The 25752-nt window shown below is 42.4% G+C and overlaps 1 protein-coding gene across 3 annotated transcripts in view; it reads left to right on the plus strand.

Moving 5' to 3' along the window:
* The window catches only part of Ilrun (inflammation and lipid regulator with UBA-like and NBR1-like domains), an 82540-nt gene that overhangs the window by 37672 nt on the left and 19116 nt on the right, over window positions 1–25752 (plus strand). For 2 of the 3 annotated variants that reach the window (XM_063239029.1, XM_063239030.1), the window contains exons 3-4: window positions 2469–2666; window positions 18921–19249. In XM_063239029.1, coding sequence (XP_063095099.1) covers window positions 2469–2666; window positions 18921–19249 — 527 coding nt within the window. The remainder of the gene's footprint in view (window positions 1–2468; window positions 2667–18920; window positions 19250–25752) is intronic. The other variant, XM_063239031.1, reaches the window with a different exon arrangement.

Here is a 25752-nt window from a genome sequence, read left to right on the forward strand (position 1 = left end):
GACCAAGTGACCCAAACAGCTAAATGGTATTTCCCTTCCTTCTGCATGGAGCATACAATATCTTTAAGCAGACCTGACAGATGTAACTCTAAGAACTGTGTATACATCACTGGTAATGCTCAGAGGCAGATCGATGCATCACTTCCTGCCAGATGAATACTGCAGAGTTGATGGTGGGTAGCCTGCATTTTTGTCTTCAAAATACTCTCCAAGTACCATGACATTAAACATCCTATCTGTCCGGAGTACCCAGGAAAGCAGGACCCAAGCCCAATCAGTAAATATTACCCATTTAATGTGTTACCAGCAGAGTTGCTCTAGAGAATAGCAGTATTCCCTCTTGCATAGCTAGAGTCTCATCTGTCTCAGCTGCTTGTGGCCATCTACACAGGATAGCAGAGTGTTTCTCGTATTTTCTCTCTTCTCTCCTCTCCTCTCCTCTCTCCTCTCTTCCTTCCCCTCCCTAGGTAGTGCAGGCTGGCTATGAACTTGCTTGTGTAGCTCAGACTGTCCTTAAACTCGTTGTGATCTTCCTGCCTCAGCCTCTTGAATGCTGGAATTCAGAAATGCACCACCACACCTGGCTATCTTGTTTTCTTACCAATTGAAAAACAGATCCAGTCTTAAGATTTTTGTTTTGGTACACCAAAACAGAGGGGAGGTGTGTGTGTTTTAAATAATGAGTCAAGACTTAAATCGGTAGCTGAGTGGGTTGTTTTGTTTTGTTTTTGAATCTTGGTCTTAGAGAGACTGGCACTTTCTAAGCTGCTTCATGTCAGCTACTGTTTTTCTTAACCTCAGACAATTAGGCTTTTGCCATGCCCCCAAAATGCAAGAGTTTAGCGCTAGTATGTCATTTTTATTTTTATTTTTATTTTTTTGGTACCAGGGATCAAACTCACGACCTCTCACTTACCAGGCAAGCACTTGAGCCACATCCCCAGCCCCAGGTTTTTAGAGCAGCCACCGTTGCTACCCCTCAAGACCCCAGGGCTACAAAGAGCACTTAGCAATAGAGCTAGCTCTGGTTGTTTTCTCTGCTTGTTTTCTAATAAGAAACCATCAAGCATGTTAAACCCAGCGTGGCACTTTGAAAACAAGGAATTGAGGCAACCTACAGGATTGGTGTGAGATAAATCACAAGCTTCTGTGCCGAGAGATTGGCAGTGGTCAACTTTCCACAGTGAATTATGTTTTATAATGAATATAATTAATCAAAAAAGGATACTTCAGTTTGTATTCTAAAAGGAGAATATCATTTGGATATTGGAGAGAGCTTACATCTAGTCACTGTGTGGCTGCTGTGTGTGACATTTGATTAGTCGGAACTAGTCAGTTCATAGATTTCTCATTTGGAATTAACATGTACAGTTCACATGAACATACGCACGCAGAAGTAACGCCAGCTGTGCTGACGCTCTGTTAGGGTGACGCAATACCTGAGAACAGTGTAAGGGAGGGAGGGCTGACTTGGCCCACTCGGTGTTAGTCCGTGGTCATTTGTCTCTTGCTTGTAGGCCTGTGGTAAGGTAGAAACACCATTTCAGAAGAATGTCGGGGTGGAAGAAGCACCTCATGGCAGCCAAGAAGCACCAGCAAAGAGCCAGGGAGACATGACCTGGAGACCAGAACCCCAGGGTCACACCCATGACTCACCCCTTCACTAGACTAAGGCCCCACCTCCTAAAAACCCTCTCTGCCCCGAACTCACAGATGAGTAAATACTCTATCTGATGAGGTTTGTGCCCTTATGAGCTGGTCGCTTTGCAAAAGCACCCTTAGGATCTGGACCTTGAGACACTTAGATCCAAACCGTCACACCAGAGACACTTCCAGGGGAAGGGAAACACTCCTCCTAGTGCCGCGCTCTGTACTGGCTCTCCTGCCCTTTCCTGAAGCTCCCTTCCTGGTGCCATTGTTCGAAGGATTACTATCGGTCTACATAGTTGTCAAGGTCACTCTGCCCCCCCCCCCCACACACACACTACTGTTTGAAAGTGACATGTAAACTTTCAGAATAAGAATACTGCCATAGACATTACAGTACTTCTCCTGTTCTCATCCTCTTGTTTGTGGGAGATCTGGGAACAGCCAGACATCCGCTCAAGTGAATAGTAGAGGAGCGCTCCCCCAGGGGTGTGAGCCTGGCTCTTCCTAGGCATCACTCTGGATTCTTCAGGTTCACTGTGATGGGTGGCTTCATTAGAGGTCGCCTGAGACATACATCTTGAAGGCCTAACTGCTTTGTCTTTGCCTTGTCATAGGGATAGACTGCTGGTCAGAGGTTATTGAATATGGTCATTTCTTCTGATTGGTCATATGAGACATTACGTAACTCACAGAGGCTTAGGTAGGTTTACACATGTGTGTGAAACAAGGAAAGCGGCCTGCTGTGCGGTTTTGTAATAAAGGACACACAGTGTAGGACCATTGATTGCCTAACATTTTTTTCTTTTGCTTGAACTCAGGAGCAGAAGTCTGGCCTCCAGGGGTTTGTCTTAAATATGTCGGGGGAGACCAGTTTGGACATGTGAACATGGTGATGGTGAGATCCCTAGAGCCCCAAGAGATTGCAGATGTCAGCGTCCAGATGTGCAGCCCCAGCAGAGCAGGAATGTATCAGGGACAGTGGCGGATGTGCACTGCTACAGGACTCTACTATGGAGGTGAGTATGTTCCCGCACAGTTCAGGGGCACGGAGTGAGGTACCAGCACCCTGCGGGCTGCTCTGTTAAATCTCAGATGAGCGGTGGCCTCCTTCACCCATAAAATAAATCCCTTGAATTTAGTGACCACTTGGGGGCAGTGTAGCGCTCTCCTCATGTTCTAGCAGTTTAGTTAAAACTTAAGTGATGTGTCTAACGTGTCATGCAGCGAAGTGTACCTGCTCTTACTGTCTAAGCCGGGGATGCTGTGGGAATGCTGTTCAGTCTCCAGATACAAGTCAGAGAAGTTGGTGGCCTGCCAAACTAACACCTCCCACACGCTCCTTCCCTTTACTGCCAGACTTTGAAACATGATCTGTCATCTCTTCCATATTTTCTGCATCTTCAGCCTCATCTGTCCTTGACCCAGTCCCAAGCCCAGCGCCTTTCCACCAGTGTGTGCCCAGTCACCAGATCCAGCCTCCTCTTCATGCTGTCTCCAAGCAGCCTGCCTTCTCATTATTATTTGGTACTGTAATAGGAAGGAAGGGTTTTTTTTTTTTTTTTTTTTTATTTAAGAGGAAAAAGAGAAAAACACAAAACAAAACAAAGTGGTGTAAGGTTACACATAATACAGAACTACAAAAAAAAAACATAACAGTAAGAAATCACCTATTAATAGATTACATATTGTCATCTTGGAAATAGTTGCTCAAATCACAGTATCAAAGAATACAAAGTAGACATTCAAACAGAGAGACTGCAAACAGCTGTGTTCAGTGATCCAAAAACATTAATATAGTCAGCTATTTAACACCCCTAAACACACTTGCTGTTATATCCGTTAGAGCTCTTTTTTTTTTTTTCCTCCCTCTCTTTTTACAACAAAATTTACACATTTTGGATTTTATTACTCCTTAGTTCTTATTACTTTTTTGGGGGGGGAGAGAATAAAGTCAAATATGGCAAAACAAAGCTGTCAGTCAAAACCAAGGTTAAACATAGCACATGATGTAGAACAGAGTACAAGGTTATTAACAATGGTTATCAATGTTGTCTCTTGTTTCCTTAAAAAGAATTGTCTATCTCATTAGATATTATAAAGTTGGACAAAACAGTAAAGAACAAGACCAATAAAACTTAGGCATTGTAAACATTACAGGACTTCCAAAGGAGACAATAGTCAAACCAGAATGGGCATCTTAGTGAAACTTATTGCCTTCAAAGTAGTTGCCTATACCCTCTGACTTGATACTATCGCACAGAATGGAACAGAGTCTAATCAGTCAAAACAAGATCGTGGGAGTATTATAGGACTTCAAAACAAGTTAATAGGAAATCGAAAAGAGTTACTATTATATATTCTAATTTTTTAAATTTTTCCCCTTAATTAAAATAAACATAAGAAATTGATCCGGCCTGCAGATCAACAGATTCAGAACTCCTGGAGAGGGAACGGGGATTAAATAAAAGACATGGGGGAGACAAAAAGAGACGAAAGCAAGTCGAAATAATCTGATCAAGCTTCTGGTTTATTCAGAAAATAATCACACCTTTTATAGGCTAAGGGCGGGAGCTGAGACAGGAAGAGGTTAAACAGATGAATACAACAGGGTCACCATCACATCTGGATAAGTGACGTAAGCAGAAGAGGATTATGGTTAATGTAGGCAGACGCAGTGCCCATAGGAGAGAGAGAGAGAGACATCGAGGCAGCAATGCCTGTCACTCGGCTCCCTACAAGAAATAACTAAATAATTTTTTTTAAAGAATAGTAGTTACCATAGTGTCTGTCTTTTTCCTTGAAATATTTGGATAAAACTTTATATACTATAGCTTCAAATATTTCCATATCAAGAAGCCCATGTTTCTAATTAATAAGTGAAAATTTTATAAGGCTTCAAGGCCACATAATGGGGAATCATGATTACCACATATTTTTATATATTTGAATCATTACTTACATTAGGGAAACTATTCGGTATTCACACATGTGAGATTCATTTATTTCACTTATGAATATGGTCTCAAGCTGCGTCCATTTATTGATAAATACCTCAATGTGATCCTTCTTTATAGCTGAATAATACTCCATTGTATAGAAATACCACAACTTTTTTATCCATTCCTCAGTTGATGGACACTTGGGTTGTTTCCAAGATCTGGCGATTACAAATTGTGCTGCTATAGAAGGAAGGGTTTTGAGACATGCGGCTTCTTAGACTCGAAAGGCTGCTCCTCTGTTCCTCTTTCTTCTCATAAACTCTTCTGTTCCGTCCAGTCTCATCTTTGTGCTGGGACAACAGCATTCTTGGCTGGGTTCTAGGCATCCAGGTGACCTCATCTCCCTGCGTGGCTTCAGCTGTTACCGCACACTGTAGACCTGGTGGCCATGTCCTTTGGCGGTGGCTCGTCTCAGAGCTCTGGACTCCTGTTTGAGTTCCCAGAGTACCTGGGTGTTGTGTGGCTTTCTGAATTCTAACATCTTTCAGAAAAAATTTAACTCCTCGGCACCCTGTTGAGACAGTCCCGGAAACCAGGGATCTGGTTTTTTGTTCCTCCTGAATCACAAACTAGTTCCTGTTGGTTTCACTGCCCTGGAGGTACAAAGGGAAACACAAAGTTAATAGCTCCTGTTCTCAGGAAACTCTTAAACTGGACCTGTGGCCTGTAGGCCAGTGAGGCCTTCTGGAGTTACTTCAGAAGTTGTGGAGTTAAGGTTGTCATATGTTTCTGTAGCCAGTGGAATCAAACTCAGGACTAGGCACTTGTCAGACAGGCACTGTGGGAAATTTCAAATAGTTTTACAGTCTCAGAAATCTTTGTAGGAAGAGTGTCTCATAGTGCTTGCGTGGCACCCTTGTTTGCCTTAACGCCTTTGTCCCGCTGTAACGAAGCTGGATTCCTCGACGAGAATAAAGCACCTCATGATTTGGCCAGACCCCATTTTCAGTCACCTCCTGACTTGTCTAGTCTCCCTAAGGGTACCATTGGCTTTCACTTGCATTTGTTCTGCATCCTTGCTCAAGTTCTTCCCATTGCTTAAAACAGCCTTTTCTTTCCTTCCTGCAAACTTGCTCATGCTCAAACCCTGATAAATAATTGTTCTCCTCTTGTTCCCAGCCCTACTGTCACTACCCAAAAGAAATTCACCCACCCTTTTTATTAGAATGCACATGCTTGTTATACTTAATCCACGGGCTGTATTTTAGGGAGTCATTTATTCTTTTTGCCTACAAAATTGTGAACTATTAGTTGAATAACAAATGAACATAATCACCCATCAGGATGCAGAGAGAAGCTGGGCATGGTGACCTGTGCCTGTGATCTCAGCACTCTGGGAGACTGAAGTAGGAGAGGGCACATTTGAGCCATCTGGACAATTTAGAGACTCGGAATTAAAAAGACTGGGATGTTGGTCAGTGCAAAAGCCGTGGGTTCAGCTCCCACTACTGCAAAAAACAAAACAGCTTTGTGCCTTCCCTTTCTTCCTGCACCCCATTTTCAGGTGACTCAGCCAATAATTTTGGCCATGTTTGGAAGTGTTAGTTTCTCCCACTGCACAGGCTGTTGCTCTCTTCATCTCTTACTCTGTTTTCTTTGCACTTTATCCCCCACCCTTTTAACCTGGTTAACATTATTGTAAATATTTTTAAGGGGGGAGGACAACAATATACATGACTTTAAAATCTCTTTGATTAAAAGAAAATGAATGCTTTGTACTCTTCTCCGTGCTTGTGAGCACTAGTGTGCGTGTGTGCATGTTAAATTGAAAGTACCTTGATGAGTATTAAAGAAATCACCTGAAATTTCTTAAATATTTAATTTTTTTTTTTTTTTTTTTTTGTCTTTTTCCTTTTTATCGGTACCGGGGATCGAACTCACGACTGCCTGCTTGCAAAGCTAAGCTAAACCCCCAGCCCCCAAATATTTAATTTTTTAAAGAATTGAAAATACCATTAAATTACCAGTTTTGGTATAACTAAAAATTTAAACCGTTTTTGGTCATATAGTCAGTCATTTGTTTCTCAGGGCTTTGTGGGATCTCAAATCTTCAAAGGACATTAATAGTTCACCTGATTTGGCGGTTTCCCAGCACTTTTGTTAGATAGTAGAAACTTTTGCTTGATAAAAGTATATATGAATTCCCCCCCCCCTCAAAAAAAAAGGAGGGGAGAAATGTGAAATAAACCTTACAAAACTTCTTGTGCTGTAGTAAAGAGTTTAATTCTTTGGTCTTCCAAAGAAGACCTCATTGAACTCAAACTGTTACATTTCATTGAATCCAAAGTACTGTTGATTGTGAACCGTATCCTGGCGCTGGAGATGTTAAGTGCCTCATGAGAAGTGACTATACTGGCAGCTGGGGCTAGGCAGTGGTAAAGTGCTCGCCTAGCACGCACAAGACCTGGGTTCTTCCCTAGCACCATACGCAGAAGCAAGAGAAATTGGAAAGCAAGGTAATGTCTGGTAAAGCCTAGGTGTAATGTGAGAAAGAAGGGTACACATTATATATAAGAGTACAGCTGTGAACATAAGGAGAAGATAAGCTGTCGTGGTGACCGCGATCGGCTGTTCTCAAAATCTCCTGTCACACACAGCTTGCTGGCTTATTGAGTGCCACATAATAGTGTGTGTGGACTGGTGGCTTGCCTGGCAAAACCTGGACGTCTACTAACCTCTTTGTGTCTTTTGTTTTTGATGGGGCTGCCTATTCTGTGGTCTTCAGATGGCTTTTAAAATGAACCCACTCTTTATCATGGAGGTGTGATCCCCAGGGATGCTTTACCCTGGGCTGCATCCACTATCTTTTCTTGTCCATCTCTCTTCCCTTCCTTCTTCCTCTCTCTATTTCTTTTCCTTGCTTGCTTTTTAGACAGTATCTCACCAGTTTGCCCAGGCTGGCCTTGACTTTTTTTTTTTTTTGGTACCAAGGACCAAACTCACGACCTTGCACTTGCCAGCAGGCGCTTATGCCACTGAGCTAATTCCCTGGCCTTGAGATCCTGCCCTCAGCCTCCTGAGCAGCTGGGATTACAGGCATTCACCACTACACTTGGCTGTATTTGTAACCGTTACTGTGTTTTAGTTTATTTCTTACAAAGGGATTTTTGCTGTATTCAGTAATTTTCCAAGTGTGTCTTCTTCCACTGATTTTTGCCAGGTTGTGTTCTCTTTGAGTTTCTCAGCTGTGTTGTATTGGCAGTTCTTCACTATGTCGGGCGTGCTACAAGAAGTTCCCTGTTCCTTTCCACTGAATACCTGCAGTTTAACCTGTTTATCTGAACAGCGTGCGTATCCTAGTGGTGGGCAACATATGGCCTGCATGTACAGCTGGCTGGCTGTATCATTGAAAACTCCACGTGATTTTGCCATCAGTGACCTGTACTATTCCCCACCTCTCATTTCTTAACTCTTGGTTGAGGACTAGTAAGTATCTGATTTGCAAATTTAAGCCCCCATATTTATTCAGCCCCCACCTCTCAGTTTGATTTGTTATTATTTTTGTTTGCTTTGTTTTTTGAGACAGAGTCTTGCTGTGTAGTTCAGGCTGGTGTTGAACTCACCCAGCGTGGTGAGTGCTGGGATCATAGACATGTACCACCATGCCTGGCTTATCTTTTTACTGACTTTGATATCCCTATTAAATTCTTAGGTAAAACTCACCTCTTGACTTTTGTTTTTGTTTTGTTTTTTGAGACAAGTTTCTCACTGTACAGTTTAGGCTGACCTTGAGCTTACTGAGAAGCCTAGGCTGGCCTCAGGCTCATGGCAATCCTCTTGTTTCAGCTTCCTGAGTGCCTTTCCGCTTTTATCTAAGTAGTAAATGGTAGTTCTAGCAAATTCTGTTATATCAGTCATCTGTATTGGGATTTTTCCTAATAATTTTCCTCACGAAGGAAATATTTGCTACATGTTATAGATGAGGAGACTGAAGACCAGAGAGAATAAGTGATTTGAGTCTCATTATGGCTTATGTCTCAGTGTCCCCTCAAAGATTCATGCTGTCATAAGCATCGTGGGTGCTGATTGGTTTAGCACCAGGTGTGGATGGCAGAAGTACTAAAGAGGGAGGACCAACCCTAGGTATGGTGGCATCACCCAAAAGGCTTGCAACCTGGTAGAATAAAAAGGGGAAGGAGGAAGGCTACGGTGCCTTGTTCAAGGATACGGAGGGCATGCTGTAAGTCAGACAAACAGAAAACTGACAGATGTTTTAAGCCATAAACAAACTGGATCCCTGTGACCCCGAGGGGTCTGTTACATGCGATGATACAGTTCATGCACAGTTTCAGAAGAGGCCGAGCTGCGGGGAGGAGAGAAGGCAGGTTGGCAGGTTTTCTCGGAGCTAAGATGGGCACAGTCACTCATGCGGTTTACACCATAGCCAAATGTCCTGTGCAGCTGTGTGGGTCCTCCCACCTATGCAGGTGACACCCCGTTAACTAAGAGAAGCCCAGCCAGTCTCAGTCTATCAGGTACTCCGGCTCCATTTAAACCTTAACAAGTGGAACCAAAGTTCCCTTCTGCACGCCTTACAGTAGTGAAGGCCAGGTTAATGTCCAAGACAGTAAGTCACTGTGATTAATTAAGCCTTTACTGTATAGCTAATCCACACCTACTGCTAGACCAGAGGTGCCTTAGTTACTTTCTCATCGCTGAGAAGCGGTAGCAACACCCACAAGTTAAAGGAGGAAAGGGTTATTTAGCTCTCAGTTGGCAGGGGTTTTAGTCATAATGAGCTGACTCCAAGGCAGCATATACTGAAACTGTTCCAGGTGAGAATTTTTTTTTTTTTTTTCCTTTTAAACTTTTGGGATAGGGCCTCACTACATAGTTTAGGTTGGCCTTGAACTTGCAGTGATCCTCCTGCCTCAGCCTCCCCAGCACTGGGATCACAGCCATGTGCCACCATGCCCAGCTAGTTGAAAAATTCCTAAGAAAATTTTGCTGCATTATTTTGCAATGGGAACTTTAGTAATTCTCCATTGTGTACACTGCCTCTACATCAGACTAAATGTTCTCCTAAATAAGGAAACAATCATAATTACCTCTCACCTAATAAAACTAACGTGTGGTTATTTGTTAATAGAAAGACGACTGGAGTCTAAACCAATGCATAGGATGTTAAAGCTCATTACTAAACAGCTTAGTCTTTCATGCAGTTCACAGTCTTGGGTACTGTTCAGAATGTAGCCAGAACCTCATTTTTAGAAACCTTCCATTAGCTTCATACTTAAAGGTAGAGTTCTTTGAACAGAATGTTTTCCTATTGAAAAGCAAATTGCATTTTGTTCTTGTAATAATGGTTTGACACTAGTCACAAAGCGATGTAATGGGTTTTCCCTTGAAAGTGCAGAGAAATTAGTTCATTCTTTTGTTGTGCTTTTTTTTTTTTACACTCATTTCTTGACATATGATACTCTGATGACATCTTTGGCCTGCAATAACCACTCTCCGGGGTTTCCCCTTCCCTTGGGCAGAGGCCTGACCCCCTCGCCTAGTTTCTTGCCATCAGCCTTACTTAAGTTGATGTGCTCAGCACCAGCTTGTCACACATAGGCTCATCGCAGTTGGATGTGGTACACGAAGATGACTTTGGAGCTTGCCTGAGGGTTTGGCAGCTTCTCCAGTTCCACCCCCAGGTTACCATAGTTGGCAGTGGGCCTCGGCGCCTCTGTGAAGCCATGTTGGTGGTGTCCACTGCCCACGTCAGCTGTGTGGCGCATTCTGCTGAAGCCAAGTGTTGAACTCAGGCCAGCCTCTGCTTCCCTGCAACCTGGAGATGGCCTGGGAAATAACATCCCTTAATCTTTATCATGGAAAGGAACCTTTCTTTCCCTCTTACTGTTTTGATCTTTAAAGAGCTTGTGTTCTCCTTTCCTTACAAAGGGATGCTTGGTACTAGGAAGGAATGCTGTGAACCTGCTACTGTTAGCCTCTTTGGGTTTGCTTGGTCCACAGCCTTCCACTTTTGTAGGATTTGGGTTTTGTTTTTTTTTGTTTGTTTGTTTGTTTTGTTTTTTTGGTACCAGGGATTGAACTCACAACTTCCCGCTTGCCAGGCAGGCACTTATGCTGCTGAGCTAAATCCCCAGCCCGTGTAGAATTTTTCTAAGAGTTTTATTTGTACTTTATCTTGATATGGTCTTGAAAGCAATTAAATTCTAGAGCCAGTTAAGCTTCAGTTTAACCACTTCAAAAAAAAAAAATTTTTTTTTTTTTTTTTAATTTTGTGTTATGTAGTTTAGGCTGGCCTTGAACTTACTATGAAAACCAGGCTGGTCTTATACTCACGGTAGTCATTGTGTGTCAGCCTCCCGGGTCCTGGGATTACAAGTGTATACTAATATGCCCAGCTTTTCTTTTGATTTTTTTTGAGGAGAGGGTCTTTTTGAGACAGGGTTTCACTGTCTTGATCTTGCAGTGATCCTCTTGCCTCAGCCTCCCAAGTGCCAGGATTACAGGTGTGTGCCACCATGCTCGACTTCTTTTGCTTTTTATACATTTATATTTGGAAATCTGGAATGGTTAACAAAGTGTCTTCTAATCTAAGGCGTATTTGAAGACTTTAAAAAAGTGCTTAGTAGTATATTCTGTGTAATGCGGTATAGCCAGTATATTATCATTTCAACTTGTGGCTCTCCCTACGTTTCAAAAGCTCAGTCATTCTGTGTGGCTACTAGCCTGGCTCTTGTCAGTGCGCCTCTATAAGTGTTATTGTGCTGCACCAATTTCTTACCTTTTGGTAAGAAATTTTATAATAGTGGTGATATTTTTCTTCTAAAGAATTTGTAGGTGAAACCATCTGGGCCTGGAAGTTTTTTAGGTTCTCAGTTACTAATTCAGTTTATTTTCATAACTAGATCTATGCAGGCAGTCTGTTGTCACTTCCATCATCCCCTCTTGGTACTTTGTATTTCTCCCTTCCCCCTTTCCTGTCCTAAAGGCATCTCTCCTACTTTAGTTTTTATATTTTGCATGATACTGGCAGTTGAACTCAGGGGCACTCTGCCCTACCACTGAGCTACATTCCCAGCCCATTTGTTGAGACAGTGTCTTGCTGAATTGCTTATGCTGGTCTTGAATTTGTAATATTTCTCTCTGGCCTCCTCAGCTAGATTGCAGATATGCAGCACTACACCTGGCTTAGCTGTCTCAATTTTATGGGTCTTTTTAAAAAACCAGCTTTCAGTTTCTTTGATTTTTCTCTATTTTGCTTTCAGTTTTATCGATTTCTGCTCTTTCCATCTGCTTAATTTGCATTCATTTTGTTCGTTTTTCTAGGTCTTCTTAAAATGTTTTGCTATACTCAGGATTGAACCTAAGGCCTTTGCACTAAAGTATATTCACAGTCCACTTTTCTTTCCTTTTTCTTTTCCCACTGAAGGAATGGGGTTGACACAGGGTCTGGTTTTATAGTACAGGTTGGCCTTGAGCTTGTTTTTGGATAAAATTGCTCAATTCCCTAGGATGGGCTGGAATGTTTGATCCTCCTGCCTCCACCTCCCAAATGCTGGGGTTATAGGCATATGCCATCATGTCTGGCTTTGGCTATAGTTAAATTCTTAAATATTATTTTCATTACAGAAGTTCTCCCCCCAAGAACAACATGAGCCCTGAATTTTACTTTTGGTTGAAAAACGTAATAGCTCAGTGATGTTTAGGAAATTATTTTCCCTTTCAGTGACTCATCTATAAAGTAATATTCCTTCATCTGTAAAATAAAAGGAAAAAATAAGGGAAATTAATACCCACCTCATAGATTCAAAGGAGCTAGAGGAATTACTACATGTAAAGCTTGTAGAATAGTGCCAAGTACAGACACACCGCGAAAGTGTTATGTCTCTTTTAAGAGGTCTGATTATATCGTGACCCTTTGTGCAGGCGTCCATCCTCAAGTGTTAATTGGATGGATGGATGGTTTTGCACTGCTAGGGATTAAACGCAGGACCTTACCCATGCTCGGCAACTACTCTGAGTCATATTCCTAGCCCTTAAGTTTTATTTTGAGGCAAAGTCTTGCCACATTGTTCAGATTGTCCACAAATTTGTGGCCCTCTGACCTGAGCATCCCTTATAGTTGGGAATCACAAATGTGTACCACCAGGCCTGGTGTTAGCTTACCTTTTGTGGACCTAGTGAGCTTCTGTAAGACTTTTTTTTTTTGTTGCCTGGGATCAAACTCAGGACCTCCCATTTGCCAAGCAGACACTTACGCCACTGAGCTAAACCCCTGGCCGAGCTTCTGACTTCTGATGTATCCCATGATCTAGTTCTTTGGAGTCATGGCTGGACCTTGAGGGAACAATCAAAGATTCCCAGTCATAAAACAAAAAAATGCATTATATTCAGCATAATACAGAAATACCAGTATCTCACTGAAACCAAATTGGGCAGGGGAAGGGTGAGCCCTGAAACTGCTTTTGTTTGAGTTTCTGATGTGTCTACAAGACAAGAGTAGCAGTTACATTCTTTTTTTGGTGTGTATGTGCTGGGGATCGAATTTGCGACCTCACGCTTGCCAGGCAGGTGCTTATGCCGCTGAGCTACATCCCCAGCCTAGCAGTTGCATTCTTATGAGCAGAGATACTGGCCTCTTGAAAGCCTAACGATGCTGCTGGTTGTGGAGTTAATTCTTCAACATTTGGAAGCTAGTAAGTATTCTCCAATTCTTTGTGTATATGAATGTGCTGTGGAACAATTGGGGTGCCAGTGTATGTTGGAAGACAGGTTAAGACTATATTTGAGTCTAGGGATTTAGCTCAGTGGCAAAAGCACCTGCCTCGCAAGTGCGAGGTCATGAGTTCAATCCTGGTACCAAAAAAAAAAGGACTATATTTGATGATGCTTTTGCTTTAAAAATGCTTTTCAGCTTCCAGTTTCCTGTTTGTCAGGCGAAGAGTTTAGATGTTACCTCTCCATTGTAACAAATAAGATGCTGAAAAACCAATTCTTAGATACATTAAAGAAATAAGGTCATAGGGCAAAGTGTTGCACAGAAATCAGATGGACTGCCAGGCAGAAGCAAGAACCACAACTTAGCAGAGATGACCCCAAGCAGGAGCCTCCTTAGGAAGCAGAGCCTAGTAAAAACAAAACCCACACGATAGCTGACAAGGTGCTGCAGCTTCACTGTGGACACGCCTGAGTGATGCAGTCTCTGGGGAACTCTCAGCATCTTCGAACCCCCCATACCTTGAGCTTCACCTCCAGGAACTCTCCCAGTTCTCATGAGTGAGTGCTGGAGAAAGGCACTAATACTTCTGGGGAAGAAGGGCAGGGAATAGTTCAGAACATTCTGTTCTTCAAGACCCACCTGCAAGAGAACACACACACAAACACACTGTACTAGGGCTTCACGTGTCGTCGGCAAATACTCTACTACCGAGCTACGTTTCCTAGCCCCTTTTTTATATTTTTATTTTGAGACAGGATCTCACTAAGTTATTTAGGCTGGCCTTGAACTTGCCATTCTCCTGCCTCAGCCTCCCACACAGCTGGAATCACAGGTTTTAAGGGGTGAGGTTAGAGTTATTGCAACAGACAATATCTACTAAAAGATTATCTACCAAAATGTAAATCTTAAACCTCATAGTTAGAAAATGAACAGCCAGGTATGGTGGCGCACATCTGTAATCCCAGCACTCTGGAGACTTAAGATGGGAGGATCACCGCAAGTTCAAGACCAGCCTGGGCTACATCGTGAAACCCTATCTGAAAAAGACAAAGAAAGAAAAGAAGAGCAAGAAAAACTGAACAACGTAGGTTAAAATTTGACCAAATACTTAAATACAGACTTCTCTAAAATAATAGATACACATCACATTGGAGAGATCATTAAAAAAAAAAAATACATACACAGATGTCAAATAAGCATAGAGAAGTAGTTCACTCTCACGTCATCAGGAAAGTACCACAAGGGTAGTACAACCACACATCCCAGAACGGCCCAAACCTAAGCGCTGTGGAGAAGGCGGACTGACAGGTAGTCGGGTCTCTGCTGCTGGGCATGCGTGCCGATTGGTAAACTGGATGGGCAGTCTCACAAAACTGTATGTATTACAACTAGCAGTTGTGTGCCTTTATATTTGTATCAGTGAGTTAGAAATTTATGTTCATATAAAAACCTGCACATAGATGGTTTTATCGGCTTTATCCAAAATTGTCACAATTGGATATAACTGGTATGCTCTTCAATAGGTGAATGGTCACATAAACCATGGCCCACCCAGACAGTGGATTATTACCTAGTGCTAAAGAAAAACGAGCCCTGCAGTCATAGAGAGACCAGGAAGAACCTTAAATATACATTACTAAATGAAAGAAGCCAATCTGAAAATGCTTTGAACTGTGTGATTAGACTCCTGTAATGGACCGACAGACTGACTTCCTTCCTTCCTTCCTTCCTTCCTTCCTTCCTTCCACCTGGCCATCTGTCTGTCTGTCTGTCTTTCTTTCTTTTCTTTCTCTCTCTTGCGTGACTTTCTATGGAAGACAGTAAAAGCTTAGTGGTGCCAGGAATGGAGACAGAAGATGGCTGGGAACACACAGAGTATTTGGTGTAGTTAGAAGTGTTCTGAAGGCTGCTCTAGTGGTGTGGTCTGCCATGTGTGCTTGTGAAGGGCGGGACTATACAGCACTTAACTGTATCATCATCTTTATTTTACTATGAATATGAAACTGCTCTTAAAAATCGCATTAAAATCACTTACTGGAGAAGGAGTGGGTGAAAAAAGTTAAGACGTGTTATATACGTGTACTAATAAAAATCGGGGAAAGGATAAAAGTTAAAACTAAATATTATTAGTTCAGCTGATCTATCAACAAGGGAGGTCTTTTTCCATCATGTAGTGTTCTGTAATTTTAGAGGTGTTTCATCTCTTTGGTGAGGTTGATGCTTAAGTAATTTGTTTTAAGCTCTTGTGAAGAATTGCTTTACTGATTCTCTAATGCTATTGCTTTTTGTGTGATTTGTATCTTGTGCTCTCAAATTTTATCTGTACAGTAGTATGTATAATTTCAGTACTTAGTGTATACCACTGTGTGTAAGTACTTCATTTTGTTTATCCTTTCATCTTTCAGCGTTGTATTGATTGATTTCTGAGATGGGGTCTTATTACAATAGTTCAGACTGTTCTGAACTCACCATGTAGCCCAGGCTGGATTCAGATATGCAGCGCCCCTCCTATCGCAGCCTCCAGGGTGCTGGAACTGCAGGCTTGTGCTACCCTGCCTGGCCTCACAGGGTTCACTTTAGAAAGCCTGCCTACCTTTCTTGTTTATCTTCTACCACGAGAAGCCCAGCTCTGACCATCTATCATCCATTTCCTTCTTTGTTTAGCCTCTGTGTGTGTGTGTGTGTGTGTGTGTGTGTGTGTGTGTGTGTAAGTTTTCGGAATTGTTAACCCTTATCCTCAAGAGAGACAGATTAACCAGGTGGGACTGTTACATTGATTTTAAACAATTCTATTTTCCTGTACAAACTAGTGATATTTATGCTTATTATGCAATGATTTCACCTATGATGTTAACTTTTAGATACATTCAAATTTATGAAGCATTCTTACCATGATCTGAAATGTTTATACATTAGTATGTGTGTTGATTACTTTCCTCTCATTGCTGACACTAAAATTAAGGAAGGAGGGTTTATTTAGCTCACAGTTTTTGGAGGTTTCAGTCCATAATTTGCTGGCTGCAAGGCAGGTGGGCACATGGCAGAGGGCAACAATTCATGGTGCCAGAAAATAGCAAAAGTAACAAGAGCCAAAAGAGGAGGAAAATGACAGAAGATTTTTTCTGTTTTATATGTATGCTGCTTTCCCTAGGGTAGCATAATCCCAGCATTAAACCATGAATCAGTCATAAACTCTACAACCCTGACTGCATGAGACGTTGTGAGGAGACATCCAGGCACAGACCATAACAGTATGATTTGTTAAGATTATGGTCATGAGGTCTAAGTAAAGTAAAACATACTGCTTTTACTCTAACATTCTGGTACTCTGAGCCTAAGAAATAAAAAGGTTATGTTCTCTTTTAGTAGTTTATTATATATTCCTACAAAATAAAATTTATAAATAACTGTCTTCTTAAAAGACCTGCCTTTCATAGCTTCTATGTAGAATCAAAACAACAACTAAGGCCAAGAAAGGTGGTTTAAATGGGATAAAAGTGAATTACATAAGAAGCTTTTAGTCTTACAGCTAGGGAAGAAATATCATTAGTCTCATTTCCTGATAATATCCATTATCAGGAGATGGTCCATTCTCCCCAGCATTTTGTTTCCAGAGCTAAGAGGATAAAGCATATGACCGATAGCTTCGTGTAGCGAACTGTCATACCCTTAGAAGAGGGTTTTTAAACAGACTGATAGAAGACAAATGGGAATAATTATAGCGTAAGAGAGGACATACCCGTTTGGGAAAATGAACGGCAGAGTGATGGAATGCTGCCTGTGGCTCAAAAGCTAAGAACGACTCCCTCAGTCTGGTTGCCATTGGGTTTTCCCGTAAGGCCTATCCTATTGGTTTAGGAGTTGGACTATGAGTGTTGAATGGAAGGCCTTTGACCTGCCTTTCCTGGCACTTGTAAGTGAAGTCCGTACCCCAGGTACTGTGTCAGATCAAGACCTTGAATATGCTTATCCTGATTTGCAAGAGAATTTACGTTCCCTTTAATGCTAAGTGCTCCTGGAATGGATGAGTGATGCTCCCAGCTGCCTTAGCTGCCTTAGCTGCATCTTCCCGGAAGGGACGTTAGCAGTTCCAGAGGTGAACAGCAGATGTCACTGCCTCTTCACTGACTGGAGCCTGGCTCCCAAACCGCTGGCTCCTTCTCACTATGCTGTGACATTCTGATACTGAAGCCAAATGGCACATGGAGAATGAGCATAGCCTGAGAGGCCATCTCTTTATTTTCCTTGTTGTCCTTTTTAGTGTTTGTGTTCTAGGCATATTTTGTAGCTAAATTGTTGGTAAATGTATTTACCTTCTGTCAGCCTTCCAACAGCTATTTAGCAGCCTAGATTGGTTTTCACATTGTTTTATGTGTTGTTTTTTTGTTTTAGTTAGTTTGTTTTTTTTTTAAATGAGACTGTGTCTCACTGTAGTTGAGGCTGGCCTCATACTCATGGTAGTCCTCCTGCCCCAACCTCCTGATTGCTGGGATTACAGATGTGCACCACCATGTCTGGCTTCACATTTGTTTTCACCAGAATTCACCCCTTTAGAAGTTTCTTGGGCCGGGCTGTAGATGAGTGGCACAGCACCTGCCTGGCAAGCACAAGGGCTGGAGTTCATACTGGTGCTTCACAGGAATGTAGATGCCAGTGTTCCCTGCAGTAAGGTGCTAAAGTCAAAGAGATCTTTGTGACTTTATTTCTCTGTTTGAACCCTTAGCTTTGGCATTTGAAGAAATCAGGAACAGAATTGTTACCAGATGTCTTATGAATCTTTTTAAAAAACTGGTGGTTTCAGTGTAGATTGGAAGCAGAGCTTCCCTGTATTTATTACAAATATGCAAAGTCAGTGATGAATTGGATGACTTCAGAAAGCCTGAAGCATACCAAATTTTGGAGTGTTTTGATCACAGAGATTGAGAAATAGACAATAATACGTTGTAATTTGTCTAGGTTAGTGCTATTTCCCACCTGTTTCTTGGTATAATTATTAATAATATCTCCCTTTTTCACTTCGTTGTCCCAGTTTGGACAGCATATGATCACTCTAAATTCCTCCCACAAGAGGGAGGACTACTCAGAAGTTGTAATTCTACTAATGTTAATCATTTTTTACTTGAAAAATTAGGCCTTCCCTGCATTTTTTGAGTTAAACATATGCAAAATAAAGCTGAATCCTCAAAGAGATATTAGTTCTGAGAACAGTAGCAGCTTTAAGTTTCTGTCATCGTTCTTTGGAGTGATGATTTCCAAATAAATCTGCATCAGAATCAACTGGAAGCTTTCTGCAGGTAGAGTTTCACAGATTTCACTAGAGGTCTGTACCAGAATGTGCAGTTGACGTTACCAAAAATACATAAATGCATGCAGCAAAAATTCTTGGCAGCGTTGTCAGTGAGCATTTTTTTTTGTTTTATTTTGTTTTTGCTGCTGAGGATCAAACACAGGGTCTTGTGCTTGCAAGGCAAGAACTGCACCTTTGAATGTTAGTGAGCTTTTAGAAGACGGTCCCGGTAGGTTTGGTGTTTGGGGCTGGTGGGAGCCTTGGCCTCAGGGTACCCACATTGATGAGAGTCTCCTTTTCATTTCAGATGTCATCTGGGTGATTCTCAGTGTGGAGGTGGGTGGACTTTTAGGAGTAACACAGCAGCTGTCATCTTTTGAAACGGAATTCAACACACAGCCGCATCGCAAAGTAGAAGGAAACTTCAACCCGTTTGCCTCGCCCCAAAAGAACCGACAATCAGATGAAAACAACTTAAAAGACCCTGGGGGTTCCGGGTTCGACTCAATCAGCAAAAACACATGGGCTCCTGCTCCTGACCAAACTGAGCAAGATCAGGATAGACTCTCACAGAACTCTGTAAATCTGTCCCCCAGCAGTCACACAAACAACTTATCAGTAGTGACTTACAGTAAGGTAGGTGCCCTTGGAGAGGAGAACGGGTAGGTGGTGGGCCTTGGGACCTGTGTTACCCTTTCTGGCAAAATAGACTGCCAGAGGCGAATCGTTAAGACTGCTTAGCTCTCCCGCCTACAGCAACAACACAAAAGCGCTCTCCCCGCCTGTCTTTGCCCGCCCGCCCGGGGTCTGTGGATGGCACTCTGTCCACATTTGTAATGCACTCCTGCCCCTCTGCTCTGGTTTGGGTGTGGAAAGATCTTTAGCATTAAAAAAAAAAAAAAAAAAAAAGGTATCAAAATGTCACCAGCCATGCTTCCAGTGTAAATGTACACAAAGCTTAGAGCACCAGCAACACATTTGGAATTTGTTCCTACTTTCGGTTTTTGGTTTTTGTTTGTGGGCAGCTCCCTTGAGTAAAAAGACAAAACTCAATTATCCCACCCTGAATGATGTTGGGCTTTCACTTCATTCACCCTGTTTGTATCTCTCCTTTTCTGTCTGTTGTGCCCCCTTCACTTCCTCTCCTGCACCCACAAGGCTCAAGTAAGTGATGTTTTGACAAGAATACCGAGAATTGTTTGTTAATAGTGATTTTGAATGTGGAGTGGCAGGAGACTTCTCTAGTGTCTGCCTTCCTGTGGAACTGCGGTGGTGCCTGGGTAGAGCCCCAATGCTGAGCGCGCGTGGTTGCAGGTGGCCGGCCAGCCATCCCGGGAGCATGCCTGCATGTTCTCTGGTGGGCAGTGCTGCACAGGACAACCACAGTCCACAGCCTGCCTGTGTGAGTACATCACTCTTAGGCCTGTCTGTGCTTCACTTCGGCATCAGCCCTCTGTTTTTCAGAGAAGGTTGCTTACCTGACAGGCAAGTGGCTCTGTTGTAAGAATGAAGCTTTCCTGATTGGGTCTGGATCAAGTTACAACTTAAGAAACCTGGTGAGGTGCTCAGCTCTCCTTGTGCTGTAAGAGAGGGGCTTCGGGTAGGACCAAAGGCAAGAATGGTTGGGTTGCTGGTTGTTACAGAGGACTTTGTGCGGTCGTGTTAGTTGTACAGGATATGAGAGTTAGACTGGCAAGGCAGCAGACTGCCTGAATTGACTTCACATCTTAACACTCTAGTAAATAAAAGGTTTTCCTCTAAGTGTTATAACTTGAGCCCCGGTATAAAATCCAAGGAGGCAAGAGACCGAAAATTTAGTGGCAAAGGCTTTATTTCCAGGCCTGGCGACCAGTCTCCGGGAGCCAATTTGGAGACCGTCCCCTAGAAGCTGAAGGGAGGACTTTAAAAAGGGGCTGGAGGAAAGGGCGGGGGGAGAGAAACAAAGAAACCTGTAGAGCCATCAAACTTGTTGACCCGAGTCTGGAAACTGTATTGCTGTCTATTTAGCTCTGACAGTCTAGGGAGTTCCTGGTGTTTTTTAAATTACTCCCATCCTGCAGACTGACATTATCTCAGAGTGGCACGTCTGCAGCAATATTTGGAGAAGAAAGTGGAGAGTTAATTATCTCAGGACAGCTTGTCTTCACTAGTGAGTGCGAAGGGGTCACAAGTTATGAGAGGCTGGAACTTAAGTTTTACAAAGACCTGATATCTAACTCATTTGATACATACAGAACAAAAGGAAAGCACCGATTGGGGTTTGGGCCATAGTATTACCCGGTAATTTGTTTAAGCTAAGCAGTTCTTAAAATTGGGGCAGGCTCATTTTACAACAGATCATCACCGGGTCGGGGGGAGGTCACCAGAAACCCAAATTCTTTATGGCCTAGATAGATAGGTGAGGGGAGAGGGAGGCAATAAGGCGCCATACAGAACAGAAAACGGCGGTAATGTGTCAAGGTCAGGGTAAAGGGTTAAACTCACACGCAAATCTCTCTGCACACAAGCAGGTTACTTTAAACAAATGTAAATTAATTGCCATTTTAGTTTTCCTTAGCTCTTTAGCGGAGAATAGAGGCTCCTAGCAGTGATTAACAACCCTTGTTAGCTTGTTTTAGCACAGCTTCTGTAGTTTGTAGAGAGCAACAATGGTTAACATATCAATTAGGTGAGATTCTTGCAATTCTTTACAGAGGAGAGTGTTGCTCAACAGATCAATTAGGTCCCTTAACATATCAGTTAGGGAAAAAGGATAAAACAAACACATTTAGTAAGCCCCTATACAGGTTTGCTATAATACACATATAACAAAGCTATTTTCTTAGGGTACAACATTCCCCACTGATTTTAGTCAGTGTGTCAAATCATTGACTCTTTAGCATCTGTTTATAACCTTGTATGTGTCTTTAAAATTATAAGCTTTTAAGAACTTTGACATAGTTTATCAACTTGTTTACAACACAAGGCCCAGTAGGAGGATTAACAAAGGTCTTGTAGCTGTCATTAAAGCTGTTAACCAAAAGGAGAAAGAAAACCAACATTTAAATTTACTCTGTTTTATCATACAAGTAACAATTTTTAAGTTAGACAGAGGCCTCTTTGGGGTCTCTACAAAGGAGGAGAACACAAAATTATCAGTTATATTAGACAATCTTAAGCTTTAAAGTGTCCTTGGAAGAAATGACAGTTTATTTATCCGCAGGCTAATGGTCTTTTGAAGCTGGGACCTGTCTGCAGTGGGAACGTTGAATCCAGGCAGGCTTTCAGCTACTTTGACGGTCCATTGCAGCTCAAGTGATTTATGGTGAGGTCGCTTGTCTGGGTACCTAGGCTCTTTAGCTCGCAGTGGGCAGCAGCAAAATAACCAGTGGATGGAAGTCAGAGCTGGCTAAAGAGTCTGGGGGGGACTTAATAAGATCTTGATTAGTTAAATCAGCTAATTTTTAGAAACCTTTAATGATAAGAGGAAGATCTCTTACATAAAACCTCAAAAGAGGAAATATCTGCAACATAGGGGATGCATCACGCACACAAAGGGGCAGAAGGAAAAGAGACTCACCCAGTTTTCGCCAGTTTTTAAGGCCATTAGTAATTATAGTCTTTAAAATATAACTTATCTTTTTATCTCTCCTGAACTCTGAGGCTGGTAAGCCCAATCGAGTTTTCTAATTGATCTGCAAAGCTTAGGTCAATTTGAGTTATTAGGCTATAAAAGCCAGGCCATTGTCGGACCCCATGGATAAAAAGGGAGACCAAATCAGGGAAACTGCTATCAGAGCTGACTCAGACTAAGTAGAAAACGCTTTTACTCATCTAATGAAAGTATCAACCATTATAACATTTATATCCTTGAAGTTTTAGGCTTTTATTTTTGTAAAATCTATTTTTTAGTATTTTTTAGGCATAGTCCCATGATAACCAGTGGTTTCTATTTGTTGCAGTACTTTTAGATTTACCAATTGGCACTGAGGGCATCTGAAGCTCACAGACTGGGCTAGCTTGATATTAGCCCCCGGGAATCTCTTGGAAGTTGAGCTGCCAGATGCTGGTCTTTTTAAGTGTAAATGGGCTCTGACAAAGAAAATAGGTGGGATCAGCAGTAATGTCAAGCTTATCTCAATCCCCACTGATTTTGGGGCTCTCTGGCTATCTTTTGGAAGGTGGCATTTGTCAAATTATTTTCTCCTATAACAAGATCATCTTCTGCCCAATGGCTTATACAGCAGATAGTAGCCACTCTCTTTGGCATCTAGATGGCAGCCAACAAGTCCAAATTCGGGGAGCAATTTTAATCTTTTGACTCCAGAAGACAATAAACCCCATTTTTGATAAAGACAACTTGAGGCCTCAGTGTGGGCAATGGGTTTAGCCCACTATGCTGATGTCTCTGGCTCTAAGATTTGTTCCCATAGAACCTGAGATTTTGTGTAACGGCAGCTCCCAAGACCCGCTTACCTTGATAGACGTAGCTGCTTCCATCAGAGAAGTAGGATGGAACTCTAGATAATGGCTTATCCACTAGATAAGGTCGAAGTCCCGTGAGGTGATCAATGACCTCAGTACAATTGTAGTGAGGCAACGAGGGGTCATCCTCAGGCAGCAAAGTAGCCAGAGTTTGAAGCCGCTGTTTCCAGAAATAGTGCCTGATAATGTATGGCTCAGGAATTAGAAATCCGTCAGTCTGATGGGGCCTTGATGAGAGTCTCCAGGGAACAGGAAGAAACAAGAGTTTGTGTCCAAAAGTCAATTTTTAAGCCTCCTTTATGAGGGGGCCACTGAGGAAATCACCACAGACAGGGTGGTCATCTGGTTGTTACAGAATCAAGTGTCTTGGAAAGGTAGACAACAGACCTCTGTCAGGGTCCCAAACTCTGGATCAGTCCTGTGGCTCCTAGAAATTTTGCACTTGTCTTTTAGTCACAGGGACTGGAATTTGTTAGATGGCTCACAACAACCAGTGTAGTCTTTCTTTGTGTAGACTGGTTCTGACAAGTTCAGGGGGACTCACATCCAGAGCAGTTACTTTCTCGGCTGGCCCCTCTGATGTGACTGCTACTCTTTGAGTGGCCTGATCTGCCAAATTGTTTTCTCAGGTGAATAGCAGCAATCTGCTGACAGCCAGACTGCTGCCAGCAAATCTAGGATCTTTGGAGCCCTTTTTTTTTTTTTTTTTTAAATCTTAGCTCTGGCGGAGGTTAAGAGACCTCACTCCTAATAGATGGCTCCATGTACATGTATAGTAGCAAAAGCATATCTACTATCAGTATAGATGTTTACCCTCTTTCCCATGGCTAGTTTTAGTACCTCAGTCAAAGCAATGAGCTCCACCTTTTGGCAGAGATGCCAGGCTCTAACCGCTTAACCCAGAGTACCTCCTTTTGGTGGTCACTGCTGCCCCGGCCACTCATCTGCCTCTGCCGTTCTGGATGAAGCTGCTTCCATCTGTGAAATTCCTCAGGTCGTTGTCAGGCATAAGGGTGGCGGGGTTTAAAGTTGAAGAAGTCTTGAAAACTACCAATTCTGGGTCTAGGAGCAGGGCCTAATAGTGTGAGATTCTAGCACTCACATTTTCGGGAGGGGTTTTGATAAGAGTCTCTAAACTGTGGGAGGTCACTACAGAAATCTTCTGTCCAAAAGTGAGGGTTTTTTTTTTTTTTTTTTTTTGCAATTTGTAGTCCAGATGAGTCACAGCCTGACAGCACAATTGTGCCCTTTTAGTCGAGACTTTATAGCCTAATTGCCCCAAAGTCCTTAACAGTTTCTCAGTTGTCTCTTGACAAGCTTACAAGCTTCTGTGGGGGTCGAGGCTATTAACAAGTCATCTATGTGCTGGAGGAGCACTATCTCAGGGTGTTTTTTTTTTAAATTTTAAAAGGTCTCTTGTTAATGTCTCATCAAAAAGAGTGGGAGAGTTCTTGTAACCCTGAGGTAAATGTGTCCGGGTCAGCTGTTCTTTTACCCCTGTATCTGGGTCAGTCCATTTAAAGGCAAAAAATTGACTCACCAGAGTAAGAGGCAAAGTGAAGAAAGCAACTTTCAGGTCCAGAACAGAGTACCAGGTGTTCTCAGGATTTGGCACTGTTGGGTATAGACTCAGAACTCATGTATTAACCTCTCCGAGATCCTGTACAGAGCGATAGTTGTTTGTCCCTGGCTTCAGTGACTAGAAGCAAGGGCATGTTCCAGGGAGAGACACAAGGAATGAGAATATCATTGTCTCTTAGCCTCTGCATGTGGACTTTAAATCCCTTTCCGGGCCTGCAGGCTTATCGGGTATTGTCACAAGCAGAAGGGGCATGCTTGGGGTAAGAGCTCCATCAGAAGGGGGACTTGGCTGACTGCTAGCCCTGGAGGATTGTCTTCTGCCCAGACTTCTGGAATCTACTGATTCCATTTCCCAACAGTTTTAACTCTAAGTCAGTTGTGAGGACTCAGGTACGCTGGACAAATTTCCCAGTAGACGGTAATTTTTTTAGTTTTAAAAGACCTTTTGTGCTATCTCTATCAACTGGCTGAGGGGCATTTTTTTTTTTTTTTAAACTCTCAAACCTTTGTAATCTTTTTTCTAACATGTGGGGCCAACTGAGTTGCAAAGAGACCAACTGGCGATACTAGGGAAACCTCCTTACCTCTGGATGTCCAATCGGCTTGGGACAAAAGGACAACATGGTTTTGGCATTCCATATCAGAGAGCAGGCTTTATCTGGATGGCACACCACCTTTTGTCCCAGGGTGCCACCTGGCAGGCCATCATTTTATTAAAATTACATACTTAATAAAAAGAAGCTTTTTCATAGGTAACAAAATTGTGCCATATAATCTCTCAGAGGTCCACAGCACATGTGAAAACTTATATCTTATCTCTTTTTTTTTTTTTTTTTTATTGGTACCGGGAATTGAACTCACGACTCCCTGCTTTCAAGGCAGGCGCTTATGCCACTGAGCTAAACCCCCAGCCCCCCTATATCTTATCTCTATTATCATCTATAATCTCATATTAATGGAAACACTTTGCAGCAAAGGTTTAGAATCTTATAAATAAATCTATCAAAACTGATCCAATACTGTCAAACTTTGAACACATTTACTTCTTGTCAAACCTGTTGTCTTCAGTACTATAAACCAAGACAAAATTTATA

The sequence above is a fragment of the Cavia porcellus genome, unplaced genomic scaffold, assembly GCF_034190915.1.
Source record: "Cavia porcellus strain 051 isolate PalLab524CR breed Dunkin Hartley unplaced genomic scaffold, mCavPor4.1 scaffold_28, whole genome shotgun sequence".
Classification (NCBI taxonomy): Eukaryota; Metazoa; Chordata; class Mammalia; order Rodentia; family Caviidae; genus Cavia; species Cavia porcellus.